The sequence below is a fragment of the Sinocyclocheilus rhinocerous genome, unplaced genomic scaffold, assembly GCF_001515625.1.
Source record: "Sinocyclocheilus rhinocerous isolate Xijiao unplaced genomic scaffold, SAMN03320098_v1.1 scaffold675, whole genome shotgun sequence".
Classification (NCBI taxonomy): Eukaryota; Metazoa; Chordata; class Actinopteri; order Cypriniformes; family Cyprinidae; genus Sinocyclocheilus; species Sinocyclocheilus rhinocerous.
In genome coordinates, this window is record NW_015629520.1 from 295,198 (window position 1) to 319,584 (window position 24,387).

Here is a 24,387-nt window from a genome sequence, read left to right on the forward strand (position 1 = left end):
AGTCTTACATGCTGCTTTGGGATCAGTTCATACTAACATAACCTTAAATATGGCGTCGGTTTCCATGCAATAGTTTGAATTGTCAGTAGGGTTGAGAATCATTAGAATTTTAGTGATTCCGAATCCAATTCCCTTATCAGTTCCATTTCTTTACGATTCCTAGTTTCGATTCCAATAAGGTATAAAAAAAATTAAGTCAAACATTTAGATATCAGACGTATTTATTCTTTTATCTTTTTACAAAACATTCTTTTGCCTATGGTTTTAACAAAAATACCACAGCAAAAACAGATACACTATCTAATATAGATTTCAAACATCATTAGGGATGCACAATATATTGGCCACCATATCAGTATCAGCCGATAAATGTCAATTTTTCTGTTATTGTTATCGAACCGATAAGAAAATTTGGCCGATATCTTAAAGCCGATAAATAATGCATTATTTCCTGCAGAGACACTTCAGATGCGCACTGTTTGCCATGATGGTTTTTAATTGCTTAAAATATTATTGGAATCACTTTTGAAAAGGAAAATACAGTGAAATGCAACATGTGCAGGGCAAGTCTGTCATATTATAATGAGATCATTAGCTACTGGAATCTTTGTTAGCCCGTGTTTGGTAGTGCAGTCGTTTTTCTGCATATCTACTACATTCATTGCTCTAGCATTGACAAAATGTCACAATGTTGCCGAGTGGCTTTCAGAACGAGGTGCAGCATGCTGGCAGTATGGAGATAGCTGACAAAACTATGCTAATGTTCACCAGACTGTCTAGTCATGTTGCCAAACTGAGGAAGATGGTACTTCTATGAAATTGTAATCAAATGTGCAAACTTTTTAAATACCGTATTGTCCCGAATATAAGACGATATTTTTTTCTTGGAAATACATCTGAAAAAACGCGGTCGTCTTATATTCAGGGTCTAGACTTTGACATGTCAATAATACACCCACAACAATAGGTGGCGCCAAATACGCATAAAACGAGTGTGCCATGAAATACGTAATGTAATGCGTGTTGTAAAGATCGCGAGTAAAAACAAAAGAAAAAGAAAACCTTACAGCTGCATGAGTCGTGACTGTCACGTTTTAACCTGATGGCACCAAACTCCCTTTGTGATTTTAAAACGTAAGACAGTACCCAGATTTGAAGACTACAGTAAGATTTATCTTCTACTGTTAATAAGATTTTGGTAGGCTACTATTAGATGGATAGCCTAAATGTCCTAATTCAGATGGGCTACCTGTTTTTTTTTTTTTTAATGGTATATCAAAAAGTGTATATTTTTTAAATGTGATTGTTGGTACATTTTACCAGTTTTTACCATACTTTCAAAACAAAAATTAAAATAGGAAAAATATGCAATATGAAAATAATTGAAGACAAAATGTGTTTTACTGAGAAAAAACAAGATTTGGTTTTTAAAAAGCCTTTTTCCAAAAGGTACATCTGAAAAAAGGGGGGGTCGTCTTATATTCAGGGTCGTCTTATATTCGGGCCAATACGGTAACTAACATGAACCTTTAGGACATAACAGTGCCACATAACACAACCTGTATCCTACAAGCACAACTAGTTGGTTGGGCTTCAAATGGCACTGCTTCAGCAGAAAGTCCTGTTTATTCACCATTTGCCTCTATCTGTACCTCACATACTGTATTCAAAGAGCAATAAACGTGTTGTATAAACTCTGGTCAGTGCACTATTTTTCTGCTGCTATTGATAGTAAAGTAATCCCATGTTGCAGCTGTGCTATACAGTGTGAAGGAGTGAGGGAAGGAAAACGTGCGTGGATTCTGTCGTCACTCTGGGCCCGCGCGTTCCAGCCTGACAGCCTGTCAAAAGAGCTACATGTGCATACTGCATTTACAACATTTTTAGGGAGTTTGGAGACAGGCATGTACACAGTGGGTTTCAAGTTAAAGGGGTCCTATTATGCTCTTTTACAAAGTCTTTATTTTGTTTTGGGGGTGTACTAGAACAGGCTCTCATACAAGGGTGTTCGAAAAACACATTATTTTTCACATATTTTACATTATTACAACACCTCTCTCCCCAGTCTGGCATGAACGGCTCGAATAGTTCCTGTATCAAATGAAAGCCCGCCTTCTGAAATACGAAATGTGCTGTGATTGGTTAGCTGGGCCAGTGTGTGTTGTGATTGGCACCACTCACAGTGTTGCCAAGTCAGCGGTTTTCCCGCGGAATTGGGCTACTTTAACACTGTTGCCGTGGGTTGTTTTTCATGTCTGTGGCTTGAAGCGACTCCAATAACATGATACTTATCCCCTGGAATGCGAATTTTAGCTGGGGAACCCCGCCAAAAAACATGTATTTTCCCCCCTGGAACGCGATTTGTAACTGGGGACCCCCTCGAAACGCGATTGGGCTAGTTTTGAGTAGTGATTGGGCAGGTTTTCTTGTGAAGACCTGGCAACCCTGACCACTCGGCGCCTTCTCGGGAAATGTCATGCCCCTTACCATAGCCGCCTGCAACTCCAGGTTCACACATACTCTTGCTTATATTTATTGTGTTTAAAGGGGTCCTATTATGCTCTTTTGCAAAGTCTTGATTTTGTTTTGGGGGTGTACTAGAACAGGCTCTCATACTAGGTTGTTCGAAAAACACATTATTTTTCACATATTTTACATTATTACAACACCTCTCTCCCCAGTCTGGCATGAACGGCTCGAATAGTTCCTGTATCAAATGAAGGCCCGCCTTCTGAAATACGAAATGTGCTGTGATTGGTTAGCTGGGCCAGTGTGTGTTGTGATTGGTTAGCTGGGCCAGTGTGTGTTGTGATTGGTTAGCTGGGCCAGTGTGTGTTGTGATTGGTTAGCTGGGCCAGTGTGTGTTGTGATTGGTTAGCTGGGTCAGTGTGTGTTGTGATTGGTTAGCTGGGTCAGTGTGTGTTGTGATTGGTTAGCTGGGTCAGTGTGTGTTGTGATTGGTTAGCTGGGCCAGTGTGTGCTGTGATTGGTTAGCTGGGTCAGTGTGTGTTGTGATTGGTTAGCTGGGCCAGTGTGTGCTGTGATTGGTTAGCTGGGTCAGTGTGTGTTGTGATTGGTTAGCTGGGCCAGTGTGTGTTGTGATTGGCACCACTCACAGTGTTGCCAAGTCAGCGGTTTTCCCGCGGAATTGGGCTACTTTAACACTGTTGCCGTGGGTTGTTTTTCATGTCTGTGGCTTGAAGCGACTCCAATAACATGATACTTATCCCCTGGAATGCGAATTTTAGCTGGGGAACCCCGCCAAAAAACATGTATTTTCCCCCCTGGAACGCGATTTGTAACTGGGGACCCCCTCGAAACGCGATTGGGCTAGTTTTGAGTAGTGATTGGGCAGGTTTTCTTGTGAAGACCTGGCAACCCTGACCACTCGGCGCCTTCTCGGGAAATGTCATGCCCCTTACCATAGCCGCCTGCGAGCTTCAGTGTAAATATTGCGTCAAAATCAAATCAATTTGAGCGCGATTTAAACCCGGATGATTGTGAGTTCTGAGTTCGTCTGCCTTGGGAAAGCTAGCGTGTCTCCGACATAGTGGTAATAGCACTCGTTGCCTTCTCTAGTGCAGCTCAACCAGGTCTCGTCCCATTCGTCAATATTTGTGATATCACAAATCCCGGAAAATATGCGTTGTAGTCCAAACGAGTCGTTCGTTGTAGTTTTTGAAAAGTGATTTCTGTTAAATAAAATATCTCCTTTTGAATTGGACTTTGAGCTTTGTAACTTTGCAGATCTTTTTTATGCTCAAACAGCAACATTACAGACTAAATAAAGTTGAAAAAGCATAATAGGACCCTTTTAAATGGATGAAGCTTACACTAAAAAATGCTGGGTTAAATACAACCCAGCGCTGGGTAAAATATGGACAAACCCAGCGATTGGGTTGTTTTGACCCAGCGGTTGGGTTACTGCCCAGAAGGTTGGGTTAAACATTTAACCCAACTGTTGGTTGAAAACAACCCAATCACTGGGTTTGTCCATATTTTACCCAGCACCGGGTTGTATTTAACCCAGCATTTTTGGAGTTATAGGTGCCACTAAAGCATTCTAATGTTCTTCAAATATGTCTTATCATATTGAAGTTTTACAGTTTCGAGTCTTATGTTTTGAACTTGAGTGTTACATCATGTACTGATGCTAGACTTATTCATTTGTTAAAGGGATAGTTCACGCAAAAATAAAAACTGTCATCTCACCCTTATGTTGTTCCCAAACTATATGATTTTTTTTCTTTTTTTCCCCTTTTTTTGTGGAACCTTTCATGAAGACCTTTTGAGAAATGTCTCAGTGTTTTTTTTTTTATTATTTATTTATTGTGGAACATAAAAGAAGATATTTTGAGAAATAGAAATGTCTCTGTGTTATTTTATTTTATATTTTTTAATTTTGCCAATGGGCTCCGAAGTTGTTTGGTTCCCAACAATTAACCAAAATGTCTTATTTTATGTTCCACAGAAGCAAGAAAGTCATGCAGTTTTGAATGATATGAGGGTGAGTAAATAATAACAGAATTTTCATTTTTGCGTGGACCTCTTTAAGAGTAAACGTCTCATTTAAAAAAAAAAATGGAATAGGAAAAAAGTCATAGGCAAGACACAGGAAGTGCCTCTCATTTTTTCAAGTCGCTAAATTATAGACATTACTGCATGGTTAAGTAAATATATAAAACATTTTGGGTTTAAAAATAACTAGATTGTGAAACTGGCATCAGATTGACTTTCTCTTCCATTATAGTCCATATAAACAGGTTATAATTGGTTTCTATGTCCGGTTTCTATGGCCACAGTGAAATCCCATTGTTCTGATTGACTTTGATTGTGATTGACTTTGATTCAACTTCCAAATTGCTAGTAATTGTCATCCAAATTGTGTTATACGTGGTTAGGATAGGTGTAATGTGGTCAAAAACCCTGAAAATCATTCATTGTCACCTGGTTTTAGTGAATTAATCTGCATCATTGTAACATTTGTTAACCGATTATTATATAATCTGTCATGTCATTCCAAACCCAACTTTCTTAGGTGGAACCTAAAAGAACATATTTTGAGAAATGTCTATATAAAGTAAGTCATTGGACTCCATTGCTATTTGGTTACCATCATACTTCAAAATGTCTTTTATATTCTGTGGAAAAATGTAAGTAATACAGGTTTGGAACGACATGAAGGTGAGTAAATGATGACAGAATTGTCACTTCTGGCTGTACTATCCATTCAATCATGGTAATTTCACTGAAATTATGACAAACAGGAAAGAGATATACTATTTAACTTTGGTTATGATTGACCAAATGCATCAACAACTAGGCCTACCACAAAAGTATATCTACACCTAAGTAATGAGAAAAACCGATTACATAATGAAGACTCCCAGCATTGCATTTCTCTGCTCTGCTCCAGCAATGGCATTTACCTGCAGGTTTCATAGCCGGTTAAGTACTAGAGGGATTTTGGAGTGTTGTCCGCCCCCCCCTCCGCGGCACTGAAAGGGTTAACACCGATACAGCACTTTCTACTGCAGATGGATCTGTGCTCCTACTGAGCAGAGCAGTTCTACAGTGAAGCACTGCTGCAGCTCAGTACACACACTCACACTTACTCACTCGAACGGTGCCCGACGGCGGGGATTTAATTCAACGGTGCACGTTTTGTGTGAAGAGGTTGGCGAAAAGAAAAGAGGATTCAAACAAACCCATGCAACTTTACTGGAAGTGTGCGGAGTACTTTTCAAAAGCGCCTGAGCTGCTCAGCAAATCGATGCGGTCGGTGGATGCGCCTCATCTCTTTTCCAAAAAGTGATTGAACAGTAACTTGCTGTTCTCGGCTGGCCACCGCTTGATACATCGGGGCAGGGTTGGGACTCTCTTTTTGTCTGTACCTCTCTCTCCCTCCCTTCCCCCCCTCGCTCTGCACATCTTCTTCCCTCCCCCGCCTCGTGCCGACTGAATTGGGGATCTCGCTGTGATCAGGCAGGTTCAGTATGAGGGCTGGAGGCTTGCCGGAGTGCACATGGGTCTGCGGGACCCTGGTTTTGGACCATGCATGTGACTGAAGAAAGCTACAGATATGCTTCTAGTTCTTCTGAGATGACCTAACGGCTGTAAGTAACATTATGCCCAGTTCTTGTTGTAATTTTTTGTGATAACGTTGGATTTCTATCTAAAGCAAGTAACTTGCATTCAGGTTAAACCTGATTTGGCTCCGAAATGCTGAATGCAACACATTAAACCTTTCGGCATTGGTGTGTTTTAGTTTCTTAATACTTTGGAGGAGTACAACAAGTGCTCCAACAGTTGCGCATATTGGTGGTGGACTCAAGCAAGCTGTTAGTTTTCATTTAGCTGCAGTGTTTGGCGTGTCTTTAGTGCCGTAAATCTGCAGTGACGTTGCCGTGGCGCGTATGTGCAGGTTGTCGCTACGTCCTCTGGGAACCACCTCCCCTTGCTGTGAGCTTTCCTGCTCTTTCGTTTGAATAGCTGGATCACATGCTCCTGGATTGGGGCTTTTAGCCATAGTCAGCACTTTGAGACACATCTTTCTCCATTTCTGAAGTCATCAGCTCCTACGTGTTGCGATCTGATGCCAGATCCAAAGGTTGTGTGTGTGTGTGTGTGTGTGTGTGTGTGTTTAAGAGAGACATTTGGATGTTTTTCCGCCCTCCTCATCTTCTTTTGGCTTCTAGTCCACATACGCAATGTTCTCTGGGTGCGTTTGTTTGCACTGTCCAATGCAGCTCCTGCTCTGTCTGGCTCAGCTAACATTTAACCCCTTAATTACATTGTTTTAATTCATAAATGCTATGTTTTTGTGGAGTTGTACCACTCAGCATTTTACAACCTGAGCTAACTCTTCCATGCCATGAAAAAGTTAAATTATCTGATATTTTATGAGACATATTGACCGTTGACAGGCAGTCATGAGTGTCTGCAGTGGTAATTTAATTTCCTATTTTTTCCTGCATATTTTTGCCCATTATTTGTGCCACTCTTGGTGGATTAAAGTAATTTTAAAAAATTTATAAAACTGCGCCAGTTCATTTTTTAATAAATAGTTTTAAAAAAAGCAGTCAAACTACTTTTTTCCATTATCTAGTGCTATCCCTAGTTAGTGCTAGATGGCAAAAAGTAAAATAAAATTCCCCAATAATTGGTGGAAATGAGCCAATGTTGACCAATAACCATAAAAAAATACTGATTTCAGCTGATACCGATATGATTCTAAAGTATTGTGCATCCCTGCTTTTCTACTATCATGAACACTGTTTTCTTCTGGTAACACTGAGAGAAAAGTAGGTCATTTCTCCACAACTTGCTCCTCTTTTTTTCAGTGGCCAACATAGTATCTAATTTGGTACCGCTGCGTTCATTTTTGGATTAGCTCCATATTATCTCAGACCTGCACTTGCACAACTTCGCAGAGATTGTTTAATAGCACTTGTCGACACCGTGAATTAGCCTAATCCAGCTGCGTGCCTCCTACCGTCTCCCCTGAACGTCATCTTCATGTCGTCCGCATCGCGGCCCTGCTGCTTCCCTGCATCTGAACCCGATGGCGACGATGAGATCTATTTTTAGATCCTCCCTCTTGCTTCATCCGTTTCGCTCTCTTGATTCCACTCTCCTGTGGTGCGGGATGATGTATTGTGCATCCCTACTTTTCTACTATCATGAACACTGTTTTCTTCTGGTAACACTGAGAGAAAAGTAGGTCATTTCTCCACAACTTGCTCCTCTTTTTTTCAGTGGCCAACATAGTATCTAATTTGGTACCGCTGCGTTCATTTTTGGATTAGCTCCATATTATCTCAGACCTGCACTTGCACAACTTCGCAGAGATTGTTTAATAGCACTTGTCGACACCGTGAATTAGCCTAATCCAGCTGCGTGCCTCCTACCGTCTCCCCTGAATGTCATCTTCATGTCGTCCGCATCGCGGCCCTGCTGCTTCCCTGCATCTGAACCCGATGGCGACGATGAGATCTATTTTTAGATCCCTCCCTCTTGCTTCATCCGTTTCGCTCTCTTGATTCCACTCTCCTGTGGTGAGGGATGATGTGCTGCATATCCAGATTTAAAAAGACGCTGAATTCCTGCCTCTCAGTTCATACCAGCATAGTAATGACTGTTAGCAGTTAGGAAGAGCTTGACACTTACTATTCGCAATGCCTCAGTCTCGCATTACAAAGAGGTGACTTGGTGGTAAGCAAAGAATCACTCACACAGCTTGTTCACTTTTCCACCCTAATGATGTTGGGTATCTTTTTCAGTTTTAATGGGGTGTTTCAGGTTTGGGTGTTATCTCTGAAAGAGTCTCTAGTGTCTAACTATTTGAAGGCCAAGTTTGAACTTACGCAAGGATTGTTTACATGCCGTTTGCAAGCCAATTATCCCAGATCCAAGTTTTACCATCTCCCTGTCAGATCACCTCCATATAGTTGTTACGTAAAAACCACAGATATGTACACCATCTGTGCATCTTCCTATAATTGACACTTTCCGGCTCTGTCAGAATTGATAACCCCTTCCACCCACTCGAAAAAGGTTCTGTATTATTAATTAAAATGACTTGGGTAGATTCCTGTCGGAATAGTTTGGCCCTTACCACTCTTAATGACTGTGTTGAGCTGTCCGATCCATCTGTGAGAGGGTCCATGGCTGCCCATGCCTCCAGGCCTCTGACAGTATAGAGCATTAGCTGCCAGTCAAGCCAGTATTCTTTCTGCACTATGAAGATTTGATTGACCAAGGCGTAGGTGAATGTGCAACCTGTCCTTCAGGGAACACATATTTAGCATTATAATATGTGCAAACATTGTGTGCATTATGTGTGCATTTATCCAGTATGATTTACACTGAAATTATTATAGGTACAATGTCCTCTTTGAAAAAAACCAATGTAGGGTTCAAACGTACAACTTGTCCATTACTAGACATCCAGATCAGAAATTCCTCTTCTGCTCATTCGAATTCCAATTAAACTTCCAGTGGGGTGTGACCAATTCAGATTCCAAATAGTGATTGTGCAACAAGTTTTCATTTACTCGAAAATAGTATTTTGGTAATTAAATTTGGGTATTTGGTAATTGATCTCTTAATGCTATTTGTCGTGTTGTGTTCTTAGGTGATAAATTGAACGAGTAGTAATAGTAAGCTCTTCAGTGACAAGTCGCCTCTTGGTATTTCGACTGGAAAAAAATTGGACACATTACTTCTTAACCATCATTTTTGGTGATGGTGAAGTGCGTCCACAGTGCTGGCATGTTTTGTAGGTTATCCATGTTGTGTGCACAAAATAGTCACTGACACAGTCAAAACCACTTCTTTCCACTATAAAAAATTGAATCCAAAACATCACAGTATGGCTGCTGTCATCTTGTGCCAATGACGTGATTTGGAGCCTGAGTCTGCGCAGTGGTGATTCTTTTGGAGCCCAAGTCTGCGCAGTAGTGATTCTTTTGGAGCCCGACTCTGTTCAGTAGTGATTAGTTTGGTGCCTGAGTCTGTGCAGTAGTGATTCTTTTGGAGCCCGAGTCTGTTCAGTAGTGATTCTTTTGGAGCCCGACTCTGTTCAGTAGTGATTAGTTTGGTGCCTGAGTCTGTGCAGTAGTGATTCTTTTGGAGCCCGAGTCTGTTCAGTAGTGATTCTTTTGGAGCCCGACTCTGTTCAGTAGTGATTAGTTTGGTGCCTGAGTCTGTGCAGTAGTGATTCTTTTGGAGCCCAAGTCTGTTCAGTAGTGATTCGTTTGGTGCCTGAGTCTGTGCAATAGTGATTTGTTTAGAGCCCAAGTCTGCACAGTGGTGATTCGTTTGGAACCCGAGTCTGCACAGTGGTGATTCTTTTGGAGCCAGAAATTCATTTGGAACCCGAGTCTGCACAGTGGTGATTCTTTTGGAGCCAGAATCTGCGCAGTAGTGATTCGTTTGGAGCCCGAGTCTGTGCAGTAGTGATTCTTTTGGAGCCTGAGTCTGCGCAGTAGTGATTCGTTTGGAGCCTGAGTCTGCGCAGTGGTGATTCGTTTGGAGCCAGAGTCTGCGCAGTAGTGATTCATTTGGAGCCCGAGTCTGCGCAGTGGTGATTCTTTTGGAGCCCGAGTCTGCGCAGTATTGATTCGTTTGGAGCCCGGTTTGGAGCCAGAGTCTGCACAGTAGTGATTTGTTTGAAGTTTCCGAGTCTGTGCAGTATTGATCGTGAGGTGGAGCTGCGGTATCAAAGTCCCGCCCAAACTCCTGCAGACCCAATCGTAAATTCACAATCATGACACCACACCCCATTTTTATACTGGAACTAAAATTATGGAAACCATCTTTAGGAAAAATGTATTTGAAGTGTAATTAGATTATTTCATTTGGCTCACATCCCATTCACTTACATGGAGAGGGTGGGGTTTATGACCTATACTGCAGCTGGCCACCAGATGGTGTTTTGGCTTCACTTTTCAACACTGGAGAAGTGCCAATTAAACAGCACTTTTTAAGTCAATGATTTTGACCTGCCAAAACCGAAATTTTTGGTGCATCACTAATTGCGACTCATGAATTGAAAGGGAACCAATTCTTCACTCGAGTATTTCTCAACCATGGTATTTACAAACAAAACTTTTATTTACATTGTAAGCTGTTGTCTTGTCCATCACAAGTTAATACTTTGGTTACATGGCAAACAACAACTCTTAGGATAATGCTTCAAAAACACCCCAAAAGCCGTTCAAAGTGGTCGCGTCTTCAGCAAATGACTTGTTTCATAACCTTGTCATCACGACTTTCCTCAGACGAGCAATTCTCTTCTTGAGCGGGTTGATGAATTGATGCAATGAAGTTTTATCTCTAGCGTGGGAATCTCTTGATTGAGGAAATCTGTCAAAATGAATCTGGAGCCCACTGGGCTCTTATATGTTTCTACAGCAGCATCAGGACGGTCGTTACAGTCATTCCCATCACGAAGAAATCCTTTTATGACACGTATGACATGAGGCGTTTGATTGCTGCCTATGGGCATCCTGAAATTTCTGTCATGTTTCATTTTTGACAGTACATGGAGTATAAGTGAAGGTCGACTGTGCTCATTACATACTTGGCATTTGTTTTATAATATGGTGAGAAACGGAGTGAGACTTTAAAAGAAGAAGCCTGTTCTGATGTATCATGTTTTGCTTTATCCAGAGCAACTTATGTTACACTAATTTCAAGGACAGTCCCTTTGGAGGAACCTTTCATCACATGCTAATTGCACCATACTAAAGCAGAAACCGCATAACAACAGGAAAAAAAACACACAGAAACATAGCAACCAAATGCAAACATCTCGGCAACAACTTACTGCTCTGTAAAAGAGATTCAACACATAATTCAAATTCAGTTTATGCAATTCAAGCTAAATTCATTACCATCTAGAAAATAGCCATGACACCCTAGAAACCGCATTACAATGGGTGAAAAACATGCAGAACATTTTAGCAACCTCCTGTTCTTTACAGGAGACTTGCAATTCAGTTATGTTTTGTAGAGTTTAATTTTAACATGATAGACAGAGAATCTAAAAATGTAGTTGTCTAAATCATTAATTATTAGCTTACCATTACCCATATCTCTCTTTCATTGTTAAACTTGCCTGGAAGTTACTGGAAGAAGATTGATTGACAAATGATTGGTGTGAGACACACCAGTCAATTAGAAAATGAGAGAATCTTCTCCTTCTCTCACTCCATCCTTTCTGCTTTCAAGAACAATTAGTGTAAGTAGCTACAGTGCTACAAATCTTTACATATACAAACGCAACCTCAAAATGCTGCCTCATCAGAAAAAAAACAAAACAATGATTTTGCCTCCTTTAGCCAAAGTAAAACTGACCTTTTTTCAGCTAAAGCAGCGTGTCATGCTTAGTCGTGGAACTTGAACGCACAGTCAGAGTTTGTTGTGCATGTGTGTTTATTTGAATTTCAGCAGCTGGAAAACCAAACAAAAGTCGTGAATGTAGCTCTAGAAGTCAGGAGTGGTATTGCCCAGTCATGTTCTGCCATTAAAAGATGACCGGTGAATCTCTAAAGTGCTTTTCCGCTGCATGTAAACTTCACTGAAACTTCAGAAGAAACTGTGAACTAAAATGTACTGTCAACAGGAATCAGGTGGTCCCTTTGTTAGCTTTTCGGCTGGCCGATGAAAACCACCCATAAATTCTGACAAAATGGTGCAGGGTATGTTGCATCAGCGTTTTTTATGGCGCCGATCAGCCTTAAGATGGGCATAAATCCTCCCAACCCCCTTTTGTTCTCTAGAGTGCAAACTTTTCCCAGTCGGGTTTCAGTCGCCCTGCGTTTTGCATACTTGTGTTTATGAGTATTTAATTGATTTTCCAAAGTACCGTATTGTGTTTCCCCTCAAGTGGGGTTTCTGCTTGCCAGTTGCCAATTTTTTTTGTGTAAAATGTCGTTATGTAGGCTATACATAGAGGCCTTTGTATTTTCTTTACAGCTTAAATCTTTTTAAAGCTGAATGGGTTAAGACAACAAAACATTTATACTTCTCTTGATGCTGTGTAATTCCTGTGTTAGTTTCTTTTCATACCCTCCAATTCTGGAGCTGGCTGGCAGCTTGCCTAGACCGCCAAGAGGAACTGAGGGAAGAGTAATGTGGTTAACAGGATAAATCCAAAGCTCTGTTCAAAACATAGTAAGCTACCTCACTGTTTTTTGCCTACATATTTAGCTACCGTCTAAGGTGGCTTCCTAACTGCCACAGAACCTCATAAGTGAGTGATTTGGAACTCTGCAACCCCAAATGAATCACAATTGATTTTAAGTTGATTTGAGTTCGACATTAGCACGTTATGTTAAATGCTCAGTTAATAAGCATTACAAAAATTCTAATTTTCCACTGAGCTTTTTGCAGAGCATTTCTGGGATTGCATTCCATGCAAAGGACACATAATGATGCATTACATTTAAATTATATTAAATTATTTTTATTGAGCTTGTCACAGTGTGTTATGAAATTGCATTCTCTGTAAAGAGTACATGTGATGTTGCCTAGACATTTGGCCAAAACAAGATATTTTAACTTAAAAATAAAAATAAAAAAATAAATAAAAAATTGTTGTTCATACAGAGAATGTGCCTTTTTATGCCTTAAAGGGATAGTTCCCCCAAAAATAAAAAAATCATTCATGTTGTTCCAGGCCATATGACTGACTGACTTCTGCAGAACATTAAAGAAAATATTTTGAAGAATGTCTCAAATGTTTCAAAACCATATTGGGCCCCATTGACTTTCTCTAGATGGACAGAAAAAACACTTGAGACGTTTCTTGAATACCTTCTTTTGTGTTGCACATAACAACATGAGTAAATTATGATAGAGTTTCTATTTTTTGGTGAACTATCCCTTTAAAATGCTGCCTCAGAGTATGTAATGCATCTTCGAGAAGACAAATAAACAGTTCATGTGAATCATCTTTCAAGGACGTTCTTTTGTGGTATTACAGTCACTCTTGAGGCTTTAACTCTCTGGATTACCATCTCCCTGTGCTGTTTGGTTTCTTGTACGGTAGATTTCTATGATTCAGCCTGTTGTTCCGTAGAGTGACTGTCTAATGCCCCGGACGGCAGATCTGACAGATCTCGAGTGCGCTCGTTCAACGTAAGTAGCATTAGTTACAGAACACTTGGAATTGCCCATCTCTGTTGGATGCACTGAACGTTTACACTTTTTAACATTCAACAAGGGAGAGAGGAATAGATTGTACAAGAGGCAGATGGAATTTGTGATCCACTTCCTTCCACGTGATGTAATGGGCTTGTTAGCTGCGGAGGGAATGAAGGCAGTGATTTGGAGTCACTGACTGAATCTGAGTGGGCTGAGTGATGTCCCAGTTGGCTGAAAGGAGCTGTTATGCTCACAAAGACACAGGTTTGATTCTAACTTTGGTCATGTCCTGATATGAAATCTCTCTTGTAGTCGTCTTTCCTCAACTATCAACTATGAGCTTGAATAATTTTGAAGGATTAGTCTGGCTTTTGGTTTGAGTTTAATCATTTTCTCTATTCACATTCAGTTGCAGTGATCTGCTGCATTGCAGGCTCATGGATTAAACCATTGATTGCATTGCTTTAAAATTTACAGTACATTAGATTCAAGGTTTATCAGTTCATGCATTCCATTCAAATTTTGTCAAATTTTCAGAACCCATGTTTTATGCACATTTTATTTGTTTATTTGGTTGAAAATAGGGTAATATTGTGAAATATTATTACAATTTAAAACGACTGTTTTTAATTGTATTATATTTTAAAACATAATTTATTCCTGTGGTGTAAAGCTGAATTTTCAGCATCATTACTCCAGTCTTCAGTAGGGCTGGGCAAAAAAAATTGATTTTTCGATTAATCGTTTTTTTAAATGACGACGATTCGATATCGATTCTCAAAAGCCACGAATCGATCTTTTCCTGTATTTATTTCAGCACACATTTAAAACAAGATCTGATTAACGTGAATCTTATCATTAGTCTTCTCCACTAGATGTCACCCTTATTTACCTTGCGCGATGTTACAACAGAAAGCCTGTCATTCATTCAGCGCTTATCATGGCCATACGCGTGATTCGCAATGCTCAGGTGAAATGCTATAGTAATACTATAAATCTGCGGAAGCATTTGATATCATGCAAAGGCGCCATGATTTCCGCAATGAATGAATGGCGGATGGTGCGGTGCACTTTTTTGTTTACTACACACATACTAAAGCGCGGATGACGCTCGCGGTGTTTTCAGCTTCTGCCGTCACACTATTTGATGATATGAACACGAATGTCATCTCCAGCTGCTTTGAGAGTAATTTCTTTAGCATTTTACTGTTTCATTTGAGAAAACTACCATCATATCATATACACAGCAGCTGGAAGTTCTTCACGGCAACCCGTCAAAATAAAAGTTTAGTTTAACGTTAAGAAACTGTCAGAATATATTACTATTTAGCAGTCTTAAGAATCAATGCTACTACTGCTAATAAATATTAAAGCATTTGTATTAAAACTATATTCACGGAATGTAATCAAAAAATCGAGAATCGAATCGAATCGAATCGAGAGCTTGCGAATGGAAATCGAATCGGGACATCTGAATCGATACCCAGCCCTAGTCTTCAGTGTCACATGATCCGTCAGAAATCATTCTAATATGCTGATTTGCTACTCAAGAAACATTTCCTATTATCATCAATGTTGAAATCGGTTGTGCTGCTTTCTTAAAATTCTTTTTTTTTTTTTTTAAGTAATCATTTAGTAAAACTTAAATGTATATCAAAAGTTAATATCTGTTTTTTCACATTGTTCATTGTTGTGATGCCAAAAATAGTTTTTACTGTTTTATTTATTTGATTTTATTAACGTTATAAAGCTCTAATATCCATTTATTGATGATGGTAATAATAATTATATAATAATAATAATTAAAGCTTATTTTATTTTTGTCTACTGTAATTATATTGACAAATATATTCTCAAAGTTTTGTCATTTGAAAGATCAACAACAAGGTTGCTCATTCAATGTTAAATTTTAAGTAACTGACCATGCAGTTTCTTTGATCAAATGTACAGCTGGACAGAACAAAACAGAATGTAAGTGTTACAGAACATTTTTTATGTAACATTTCTAAAAGTATCTGTTTTTAACATTTATCATGCCATGCTAAAACCTTCTTAAAGAAATTGCGTCTCCAAATTCATCTTTATTTGAGCGCTGCCGCTAGATTGTAGTTGATTTGACTAGTTGGCCTCATATTTATTTGCATCACAAAAAATTAATATGTCATCTATCCCGACTAAAGTTGTTCTTTTTTTAGTATAGCTTTGTCTAGCTTATGTTTTCGTACAGCACCACTATGCCGCTGAGAGTAGCTGTGGCTTTAACAAGCCTCGTAGAGATGCAGGATATGTTAATAGCACCCGATCAATCCCAGCAGCTCCTCATTGTCATGCAGGGCACAGGTTAAGGGTTGAGCTTGCAGTAATTGTCCCCTAGGTCAGCACATTTCCCACAATGCACTGCCCTCAGATTCTCTCTCCTCCTCCCTCCCTCCCTATTATTTCTTGCTGTGGGTTTGATATGAATTCCTACCCCGTCAGTCATGTTTCATTACACAATAATCGTCAGACCTAGCTTGTTTGGCTGATGCGCTGACATTACGAGAGAGATACAGGGAGGTGCGTCAGATTGTCCGGAAGGGAACGGAATATTCAACCTGTCCTGATAGAGACCATAAATATGGATGGTGAATAAAAGACCACAAAGTGTATCACAAAAAGATAGCAGAGTTTTGACCAATGAGTCCCTCTCGTCGACAGACTTCATTTGGTCAGATTAGCGTGCTAGTCGAAGCAAAACTGCTTGATCTTCAGAATTCGTTCACGGGTGCTTTATAAAACGCAGTTGAGATTAAAGGGATCAGAGTGCGGTTGAGTTACAGCCGTTTTTTTAGCCTTGGCAAGAGACCGATAACCATAACTCTTGCTGTCAGATTGTAGTAGATCTGTTTAACTAGCTGTGCGCTAACAAGATGTGTGCGGATTGAGACGGGCCCGATGTAAAGAGAGCTCAGAGCGTGAAGCGGACGAGACCTGAGTTATTATCTGCGAGGTCAAAGGCACCAGACGGATGGACTGAGACTTGATCTCTCAGCTCGTGACGATGTGACACGGGGACGTCATTCATCCTTCCTCTATCACCGTGAGGTCAGGAGTCAGTCGTTTGGGCTGCACACAGAAGGCCATCAACCTCTCATCACCGTTTCCATTTGTTACAAAAACCTTCTCCATTTAAACATCCAGCCTACTGCATCTGTGGATTTGCAGACACACGCTTTACTGTTGCATGCTGAAAATGGTCTAGTGTTTGGGATCATTTAATACTGTAAAGGCTGAATTATGGTCAGAATTTTTTTGTGTGTGTGTGTGTCTCATATTTGAGCCATTGGACTTTAATGGTAATTTATTGATAAATTAAATAATGCTGTTTATTATTGTATATTTTATACAGTGTATCTGTAGCAGATAAAAAAATATGAAAAAATGTAAAAATATGACCTTTGCAACAAATTGAAATAATTTTAAGTTGAAGTACTAAAATGACCAAAACTAAAACTGAAATAAAAAATAAAGCTAAATAGAATAAAAAAAAATAATAGAAATTGGCACATAATAAAATTACTAAAACGTAAACTAATATTAAAATGAAAACTGAAAATGTAAAAATAGAAACCAATTCAAAATGTAGTGCTATAATAGTATGTAAATAATACTGTAAGTATATAAGTAATTGTTTTTTATAATGGGAATTTTTTTTAGTATTAGAATAATATTTTTAATATTATAAAATATTTTTCCTTCATTTTTTCTTTTTCATTTAGTTGATTTTATCTAGATTCTTAGTATATATGTTTTCATTTTTTTGTAAACATTTTTGAGTCTAATTGGCTACAGTTGACATGAGAATTTTTGTTATTATTGCTTATTTTAACTTTGTGTGTTAATATGCCTTATTAACACTGAAAAGTTGTTTTTGTCCCTCCCAAAACATACAGTAAATAAACATCCTTGTAAATTTAGGTTGAAGATTTAACAAATGTTCAGGGATCTTTTACGTGGTCTTCTTGATCACAATGACAGATTTCGTCTTTAGTGAAATGAAGAATCTTGTATGAGGAGAGAGTGAAGAATCACTATTAATAGATGAGAGTGTGTGTGTGTGTGTGTGTGTGAAGGGGTGGATATCCTGCCAGGTGCTGTCTCCGGCCCTGACACCACTGACATTCCTCATCCTTCAAGGATTTCCTCACTTAAGGTCTTGCCAACGGGCGTGATTGAGTGGGTGGCACAGTTTCTAGAGCTACAACCTACAATCCTTCATGCTCACAGTTTAAACCATGAAGCTCACGTTTAATCCCTCCGCTTCACCCTGCTGCTGTTTATTTTGCGGTAACAACCATTATAGCTTACATACAACTACGTGTGAATAGATCGTGACGGTTTTTCCCAGTGATCTTATTTTCTATAAGAGCACAATTGTGCGGCGCTGGTGTTGTTGCCATGACTGTGTGAATCTGCTATGTGAGGTGACTGCATTGCAGAAGCCATGGAGAAATGAATAAATCAGTGCTTGAGCACCTCAGGTAGCTTCGCTGGACGTCAGCAGAGACATCTTTCCCCGTCCTTTCTTCTCCTCAATCCTAGCATGAGGATGCACCACCTTTGTTATTTCTTGTCTGTTACATAACGTGTAGGAAGATCATTTACACTCTAGGGATGCTTTTACGGATGTTAAGCGCAGAGCCTCTTTCAAAGACATTTCTGAATGTGTGTGTAACCCGTTTGATTTTAATGAATGCATCTGCATCCTTTAGGCCGCGTGGGAATGTAGCCAATTAAACTTGTTGATGGTAATCTAACGATTTGTGTGTTTCTCTATTAATCTCTTTCTTTCTGTTATTTGTTTTTTTTCTTTTCTCTCAATACAGAGTGCTGCAATGGAGGAGACCGTAATATGGGAACAGCACACTGTAACTCTACACAGGGTGAGAATTTAATCGTCTCTGTTGATTTGTGAATCATTCGGAGCATATTGTCTTGTTTTACTTGTCAGTGAATATCTTGTTTATATCTTATATTATTTATGATATAAATATGTTTTATTGCATTCCATTAACAGATTATTTTGCTTGTTTTAAAGACCTCATGAAATCAAGACTCAAAGTAACAAGTCATGGTTGCAACTTTGATGTAAACTATAACCTTTGGCTAAAATAAAGTAAATTCTGTCCAAACTTATTTTTAATAGGAAGTACCACAAAACAGGAGAGAAACCAAAAGAAATGTTGCTCTTCAGCTAAACTTATATTGCATGGGTATTTAGAATTTTTTACGAGGAAACTAACTTATATTATGTAATGTATTATTGGGTTACTCCCTAAAAAAAGTTACTAAATACATTTTAAGGAAAGTAATCCATTAAGTTACATTTGAATTGTAGGTTTGTTGCATTACTCAAATACAATGTATGGTACACTTGGTGTCACAGGCACTGCGTAGGTCCAGAATCGTCTAGAATAGGAGACACCTCAAAACAGGAAAGAAGCCACTCGTCAAACACTTTTATGGGGTCTTTTTAGCAAGAACAACACAGTTATATTAAAGAGTTATAAAATCAACTTGGATTTAGATTGTCTGGATATTTCGAACTTTTCACGGGACAACAAAGCAATATTTTGAGTTGTACATTATTGGGTTAAGTCCTAATGAAAGTTACTAAATGCGTTTTGGGGAAAGTTCAGTTATTTTTGCGTTGTGGTTTTGTCACGGTCACACGCTTGGCTAACGCATTGCAATCATGCAGTACTGTTGTACTGCTGACCAGCTATGAACATTTCGACAGTTTAACATTGACTACAAACTGTTTATCCACCATGACCACAGTTGACCTGGAAGAGAAGACAGTCTGCACTAATGCACACTATATATCGGTTATCTGCGATTATGGTGTCATTTCAAATAGCAACTGTTAAAATTTATCAAGTGAGCCGTCTGTGTTCTGTTGCAGAATTGAGGTGGCTTTTGCAGGTTTATCATATTGTTTTTTTCCTCTTTATATCTGTGATAGGATCTTTCTGTCTCTCTGCCCTCTCTCTGTATCTCTCTGACCATCACATCCCCTCATTTATCTTCCTTCTCTTCTCCTCCCACATCTCCCATCTTATCTTTTCATTCTCTCTGTCCCATTCTGTCCCTCTCCAGCTCTTCCTGTGTGATTTGAATGTTTTGGCGTTGTTTGTGAACATGTCGTTGTGTGTCTCGCAGGCTCCAGGGTTTGGCTTCGGGATCGCTATCTCAGGCGGGAGGGATAACCCTCACTTTCAGAGCGGGGAGACATCCATCGTCATATCTGATGTGCTGAAGGGAGGCCCAGCCGAGGGCCTGCTGCAGTAAGACTCCTCTCTGACCCGCTTTACCATGACAATGCCAATTCAGCTCCAGTTTCATTCCTGAATTTGATGCATTTTGATAAATTCAATATTTAAATAACATGACATGACATGTTTTTATTAAAACACAATTTTTATTAATTACCCTTAAAAATGCTATGGGCTATTTCCAACAAGAATATTAATTGATCACGCCCAGTTTGTATCAAAACATTTGTGTTAAATTAGAAAAGTGCAAATTAAAAGCATTTTCACTAGTGCTCTCAAAATATAAATTTATTTGTATCGAAAACAGTTGTAGTAAATTAAAAAAGTGCAAATGAAAGCATTTTCACTAGTGCTCTCAAAATATACATTTATTTGTATCGAAAACAGTTGTATTAAATTTTAAAAAGTGCAAATTAAAATCATTTTCACTAGTGCTCTCAAAATATAAATTTATTTGTATCGAAAACAGTTGTATTAAATTTAAAAAAGTGCAAATTAAAAGCATTTTCACTAGTGCTCTCAAAATATTAATTTATTTGTATCGAAAACAGTTGTATTAAATTTAAAAAAGTGCAAATTAAAAGCATTTTCACTAGTGCTCTCAAAATATAAATTTATTTGTATCGAAAACAGTTGTAGTAAATTAAAAAAGTGCAAATGAAAGCATTTTCACTAGTGCTCTCAAAATATACATTTATTTGTATCGAAAACAGTTGTATTAAATTTTAAAAAGTGCAAATTAAAATCATTTTCACTAGTGCTCTCAAAATATAAATTTATTTGTATCGAAAACAGTTGTATTAAATTTAAAAAAGTGCAAATTAAAAGCATTTTCACTAGTGCTCTCAAAATATTAATTTATTTGTATCGAAAACAGTTGTAGTAAATTAAAAAAGTGCAAATGAAAGCATTTTCACTAGTGCTCTCAAAATATACATTTATTTGTATCGAAAACAGTTGTAGTAAATTAAAAAAGTGCAAATGAAAGCATTTTCACTAGTGCTCTCAAAATATACATTTATTTGTATCGAAAACAGTTGTATTAAATTTTAAAAAGTGCAAATTAAAATCATTTTCACTAGTGCTCTCAAAATATAAATTTATTTGTATCGAAAACAGTTGTATTAAATTTAAAAAAGTGCAAATTAAAAGCATTTTCACTAGTGCTCTCAAAATATTAATTTATTTGTATCGAAAACAGTTGTAGTAAATTAAAAAAGTGCAAATGAAAGCATTTTCACTAGTGCTCTCAAAATATACATTTATTTGTATCGAAAACAGTTGTAGTAAATTAAAAAAGTGCAAATGAAAGCATTTTCACTAGTGCTCTCAAAATATACATTTATTTGTATCGAAAACAGTTGTATTAAATTTTAAAAAGTGCAAATTAAAATCATTTTCACTAGTGCTCTCAAAATATAAATTTATTTGTATCGAAAACAGTTGTATTAAATTTAAAAAAGTGCAAATTAAAAGCATTTTCACTAGTGCTCTCAAAATATTAATTTATTTGTATCGAAAACAGTTGTAGTAAATTAAAAAAGTGCAAATGAAAGCATTTTCACTAGTGCTCTCAAAATATACATTTATTTGTATCGAAAACAGTTGTAGTAAATTAAAAAAGTGCAAATGAAAGCATTTTCACTAGTGCTCTCAAAATATACATTTATTTGTATCGAAAACAGTTGTATTAAATTTTAAAAAGTGCAAATTAAAATCATTTTCACTAGTGCTCTCAAAATATAAATTTATTTGTATCGAAAACAGTTGTATTAAATTTAAAAAAGTGCAAATTAAAAGCATTTTCACTAGTGCTCTCAAAATATTAATTTATTTGTATCGAAAACAGTTGTAGTAAATTAAAAAAGTGCAAATGAAAGCATTTTCACTAGTGCTCTCAAAATATACATTTATTTGTATCGAAAACAGTTGTAGTAAATTAAAAAAGTGCAAATGAAAGCATTTTCACTAGTGCTCTCAAAATATACATTTATTTGTATCGAAAACAGTTGTATTAAATTTTAAAAAGTGCAAATTAAAATCATTTTCACTAGTGCTCTCAAAATATAAATTTATTTGTATCGAAAACAGTTGTATTAAATTTAAAAAAGTGCAAATTAAAAGCATTTTCACTAGTGCTCTCAAAATATTAATTTATTTGTATCGAAAACAGTTGTAGTAAATTAAAAAAGTGCAAATGAAAGCATTTTCACTAGTGCTCTCAAAATATACATTTATTTGTATCGAAAACAGTTGTAGTAAATTAAAAAAGTGCAAATGAAAGCATTTTCACTAGTGCTCTCAAAATATACATTTATTTGTATCGAAAACAGTTGTATTAAATTTTAAAAAGTGCAAATTAAAATCATTTTCACTAGTGCTCTCAAAATATAAATTTATTTGTATCGAAAACAGTTGTATTAAATTTAAAAAAGTGCAAATTAAAAGCATTTTCACTAGTGCTCTCAAAATATTAATTTATTAGTATCGAAAACAGTTGTATTAAATTTTAAAAAGTGCAAATTAAAAGCATTTTCACTAGTGCACTCCAAATATTAATTTATTAAATTTTTATTTAAAGGGTCATGAAACCCCCTGTTTCAGCACTGGTTAGTTCTCACCACAGTTTTTAAAAAACGCTAAAAAAAGTGGGCGTGATGCGCTGTGAGTGGAGGGGGAAGAGACAGACAACACACACAGCTTCGGGTTCAGACAGTTTCATTTCACTCCCATCGAGATAAAAACACAAATAAATGCACAGCCATTTGCTAGCGCAAAAAAAGCTTAAAATTAACCAGTTTTCTACAACAGTTAAAATTATCGGATGCTAACATTGTCTTCTATGATGTGCAACACAAACACCTCTGCTAAAATCTCAGAAAAAGTAGTCTGGGGTTTCATGACCCTTTAAATCATTCATTTGAATTAGAAAAGTGCAAATTAAAAGCATTTTCACTAGTGCACTCAAAATATTATTATTTTTTATTAATTTGTATCAAAAACATTTGTATTAAAGTGTAATTTCAAAGCATTTTCACTAGTACTCTTTAAATATTACTTTATTTGCATCAAAAACATTTGTATTAAAATAAAAAAGTGCAATTAAAAGCATTTTCAGTACTTTATTTAATTTGTATTGAAACATTGTATTTTTCAAATTTAGGACAAAATTAAAAGCATTTTCACTAGTGGTCTCAGACTTTTAACCCCACTGTATATTTATTTTATTTTCAAATAAATATATTACATTTATGGACCATGGTGAAAGTCTTTATTTCCCAGAATGCTCTAATTACTAAAAAAAAAAAAAAAGGGAATCTTTTGTTTATTTAATCTATTATATCATTTATTTGTATCAAGTTATTTGAAAACTGCTCTTCACCCTGATGGAGTTTCTTAACATGTAAACGCATGAGCGCACAGTGCTGCTGATCAAGCTTTGCTCCATCTTGTGTTGAGATCAGTTGGAGTGGCACTTTTGCTTACTGCTTTCTGCTCTCTTTGCCCCCGGCAGGGAGAATGACAGAGTGGTGATGGTTAACGCCGTCTCCATGGATAACGTGGATCACGCATATGCAGTGCAACAACTTCGGAAAAGTGGCAAGAATGCAAAAATAGTATGTATCCCCCTTTTCATTTGTTCTTTTCGGTCTCCTCTTGCATTAAGACACAGACTCATCATCCATAGGGGAAAGAAACTCTGATGTGAAAGTAATCATGCCGTGTCAATTTAGCATTATAACATACAAGGTCATTTACATAGAAGGAAATATATATATATATATATATAGAGAGAGAGAGATATTTTCAAAATTGCCTCAGAGTTTTTAGTTATTTGTATAATTTGTACTTTTATTTAAACATTTGTGTTAAATTAGGAAAGTGCAGATTGAAAATATTTTGATGAGTTGTCTCAGATTTATTTATTTATACATTTGTGTTAACTTAGGAAATTAAATAACCCACTTTTATTTTATGTATTTTGCACTAAAATCCATAAAAGAATGTTTTAGAGTAACATTAGAGATTAAAAATATGCCCCAAAATTTTCAAAAAAGTGGTCTCAGACTTTTTTTGCTTGCTTGTTTGTTTGTTTGTTTTTATTTAATTTGTCATTTTGTTTAAAATTTGTTAAATTAGGAAAGTCCATATTGAAAATATTTTCACGAGTGGTCTCAGACTTTATTAATTAATTAATTAATTGTATTTTTATTACAGAAGTATATAAAAAAAATATTTAAACATTTGTTAAATTAGGAAAGTGCAAATTTAAATACCCACATTTATTTTGCTCTAAAATCTGTGAGAATGTTTTAGAGATGTATTAGAGATGAAAAAAAAAATGCCCAAAAAGTTTCACTAATGGTCGCAGACATTATTTATTCATTTATTTCAAAAAAAAAATGTGTATGTATATATA

The 24,387-nt window shown here is 37.1% G+C and overlaps 1 protein-coding gene across 1 annotated transcript in view; it reads left to right on the forward strand.

The window, feature by feature from the left end:
• The window catches only part of LOC107739097 (tight junction protein ZO-1-like), a 115,108-nt gene that overhangs the window by 52,548 nt on the left and 38,173 nt on the right, over positions 1-24,387 (forward strand). The window contains exons 4-6 of the mRNA XM_016551095.1: positions 18,519-18,575; positions 19,855-19,979; positions 23,482-23,584. Of these exons, the coding sequence (XP_016406581.1) occupies positions 18,519-18,575; positions 19,855-19,979; positions 23,482-23,584 (285 nt within the window). The remainder of the gene's footprint in view (positions 1-18,518; positions 18,576-19,854; positions 19,980-23,481; positions 23,585-24,387) is intronic.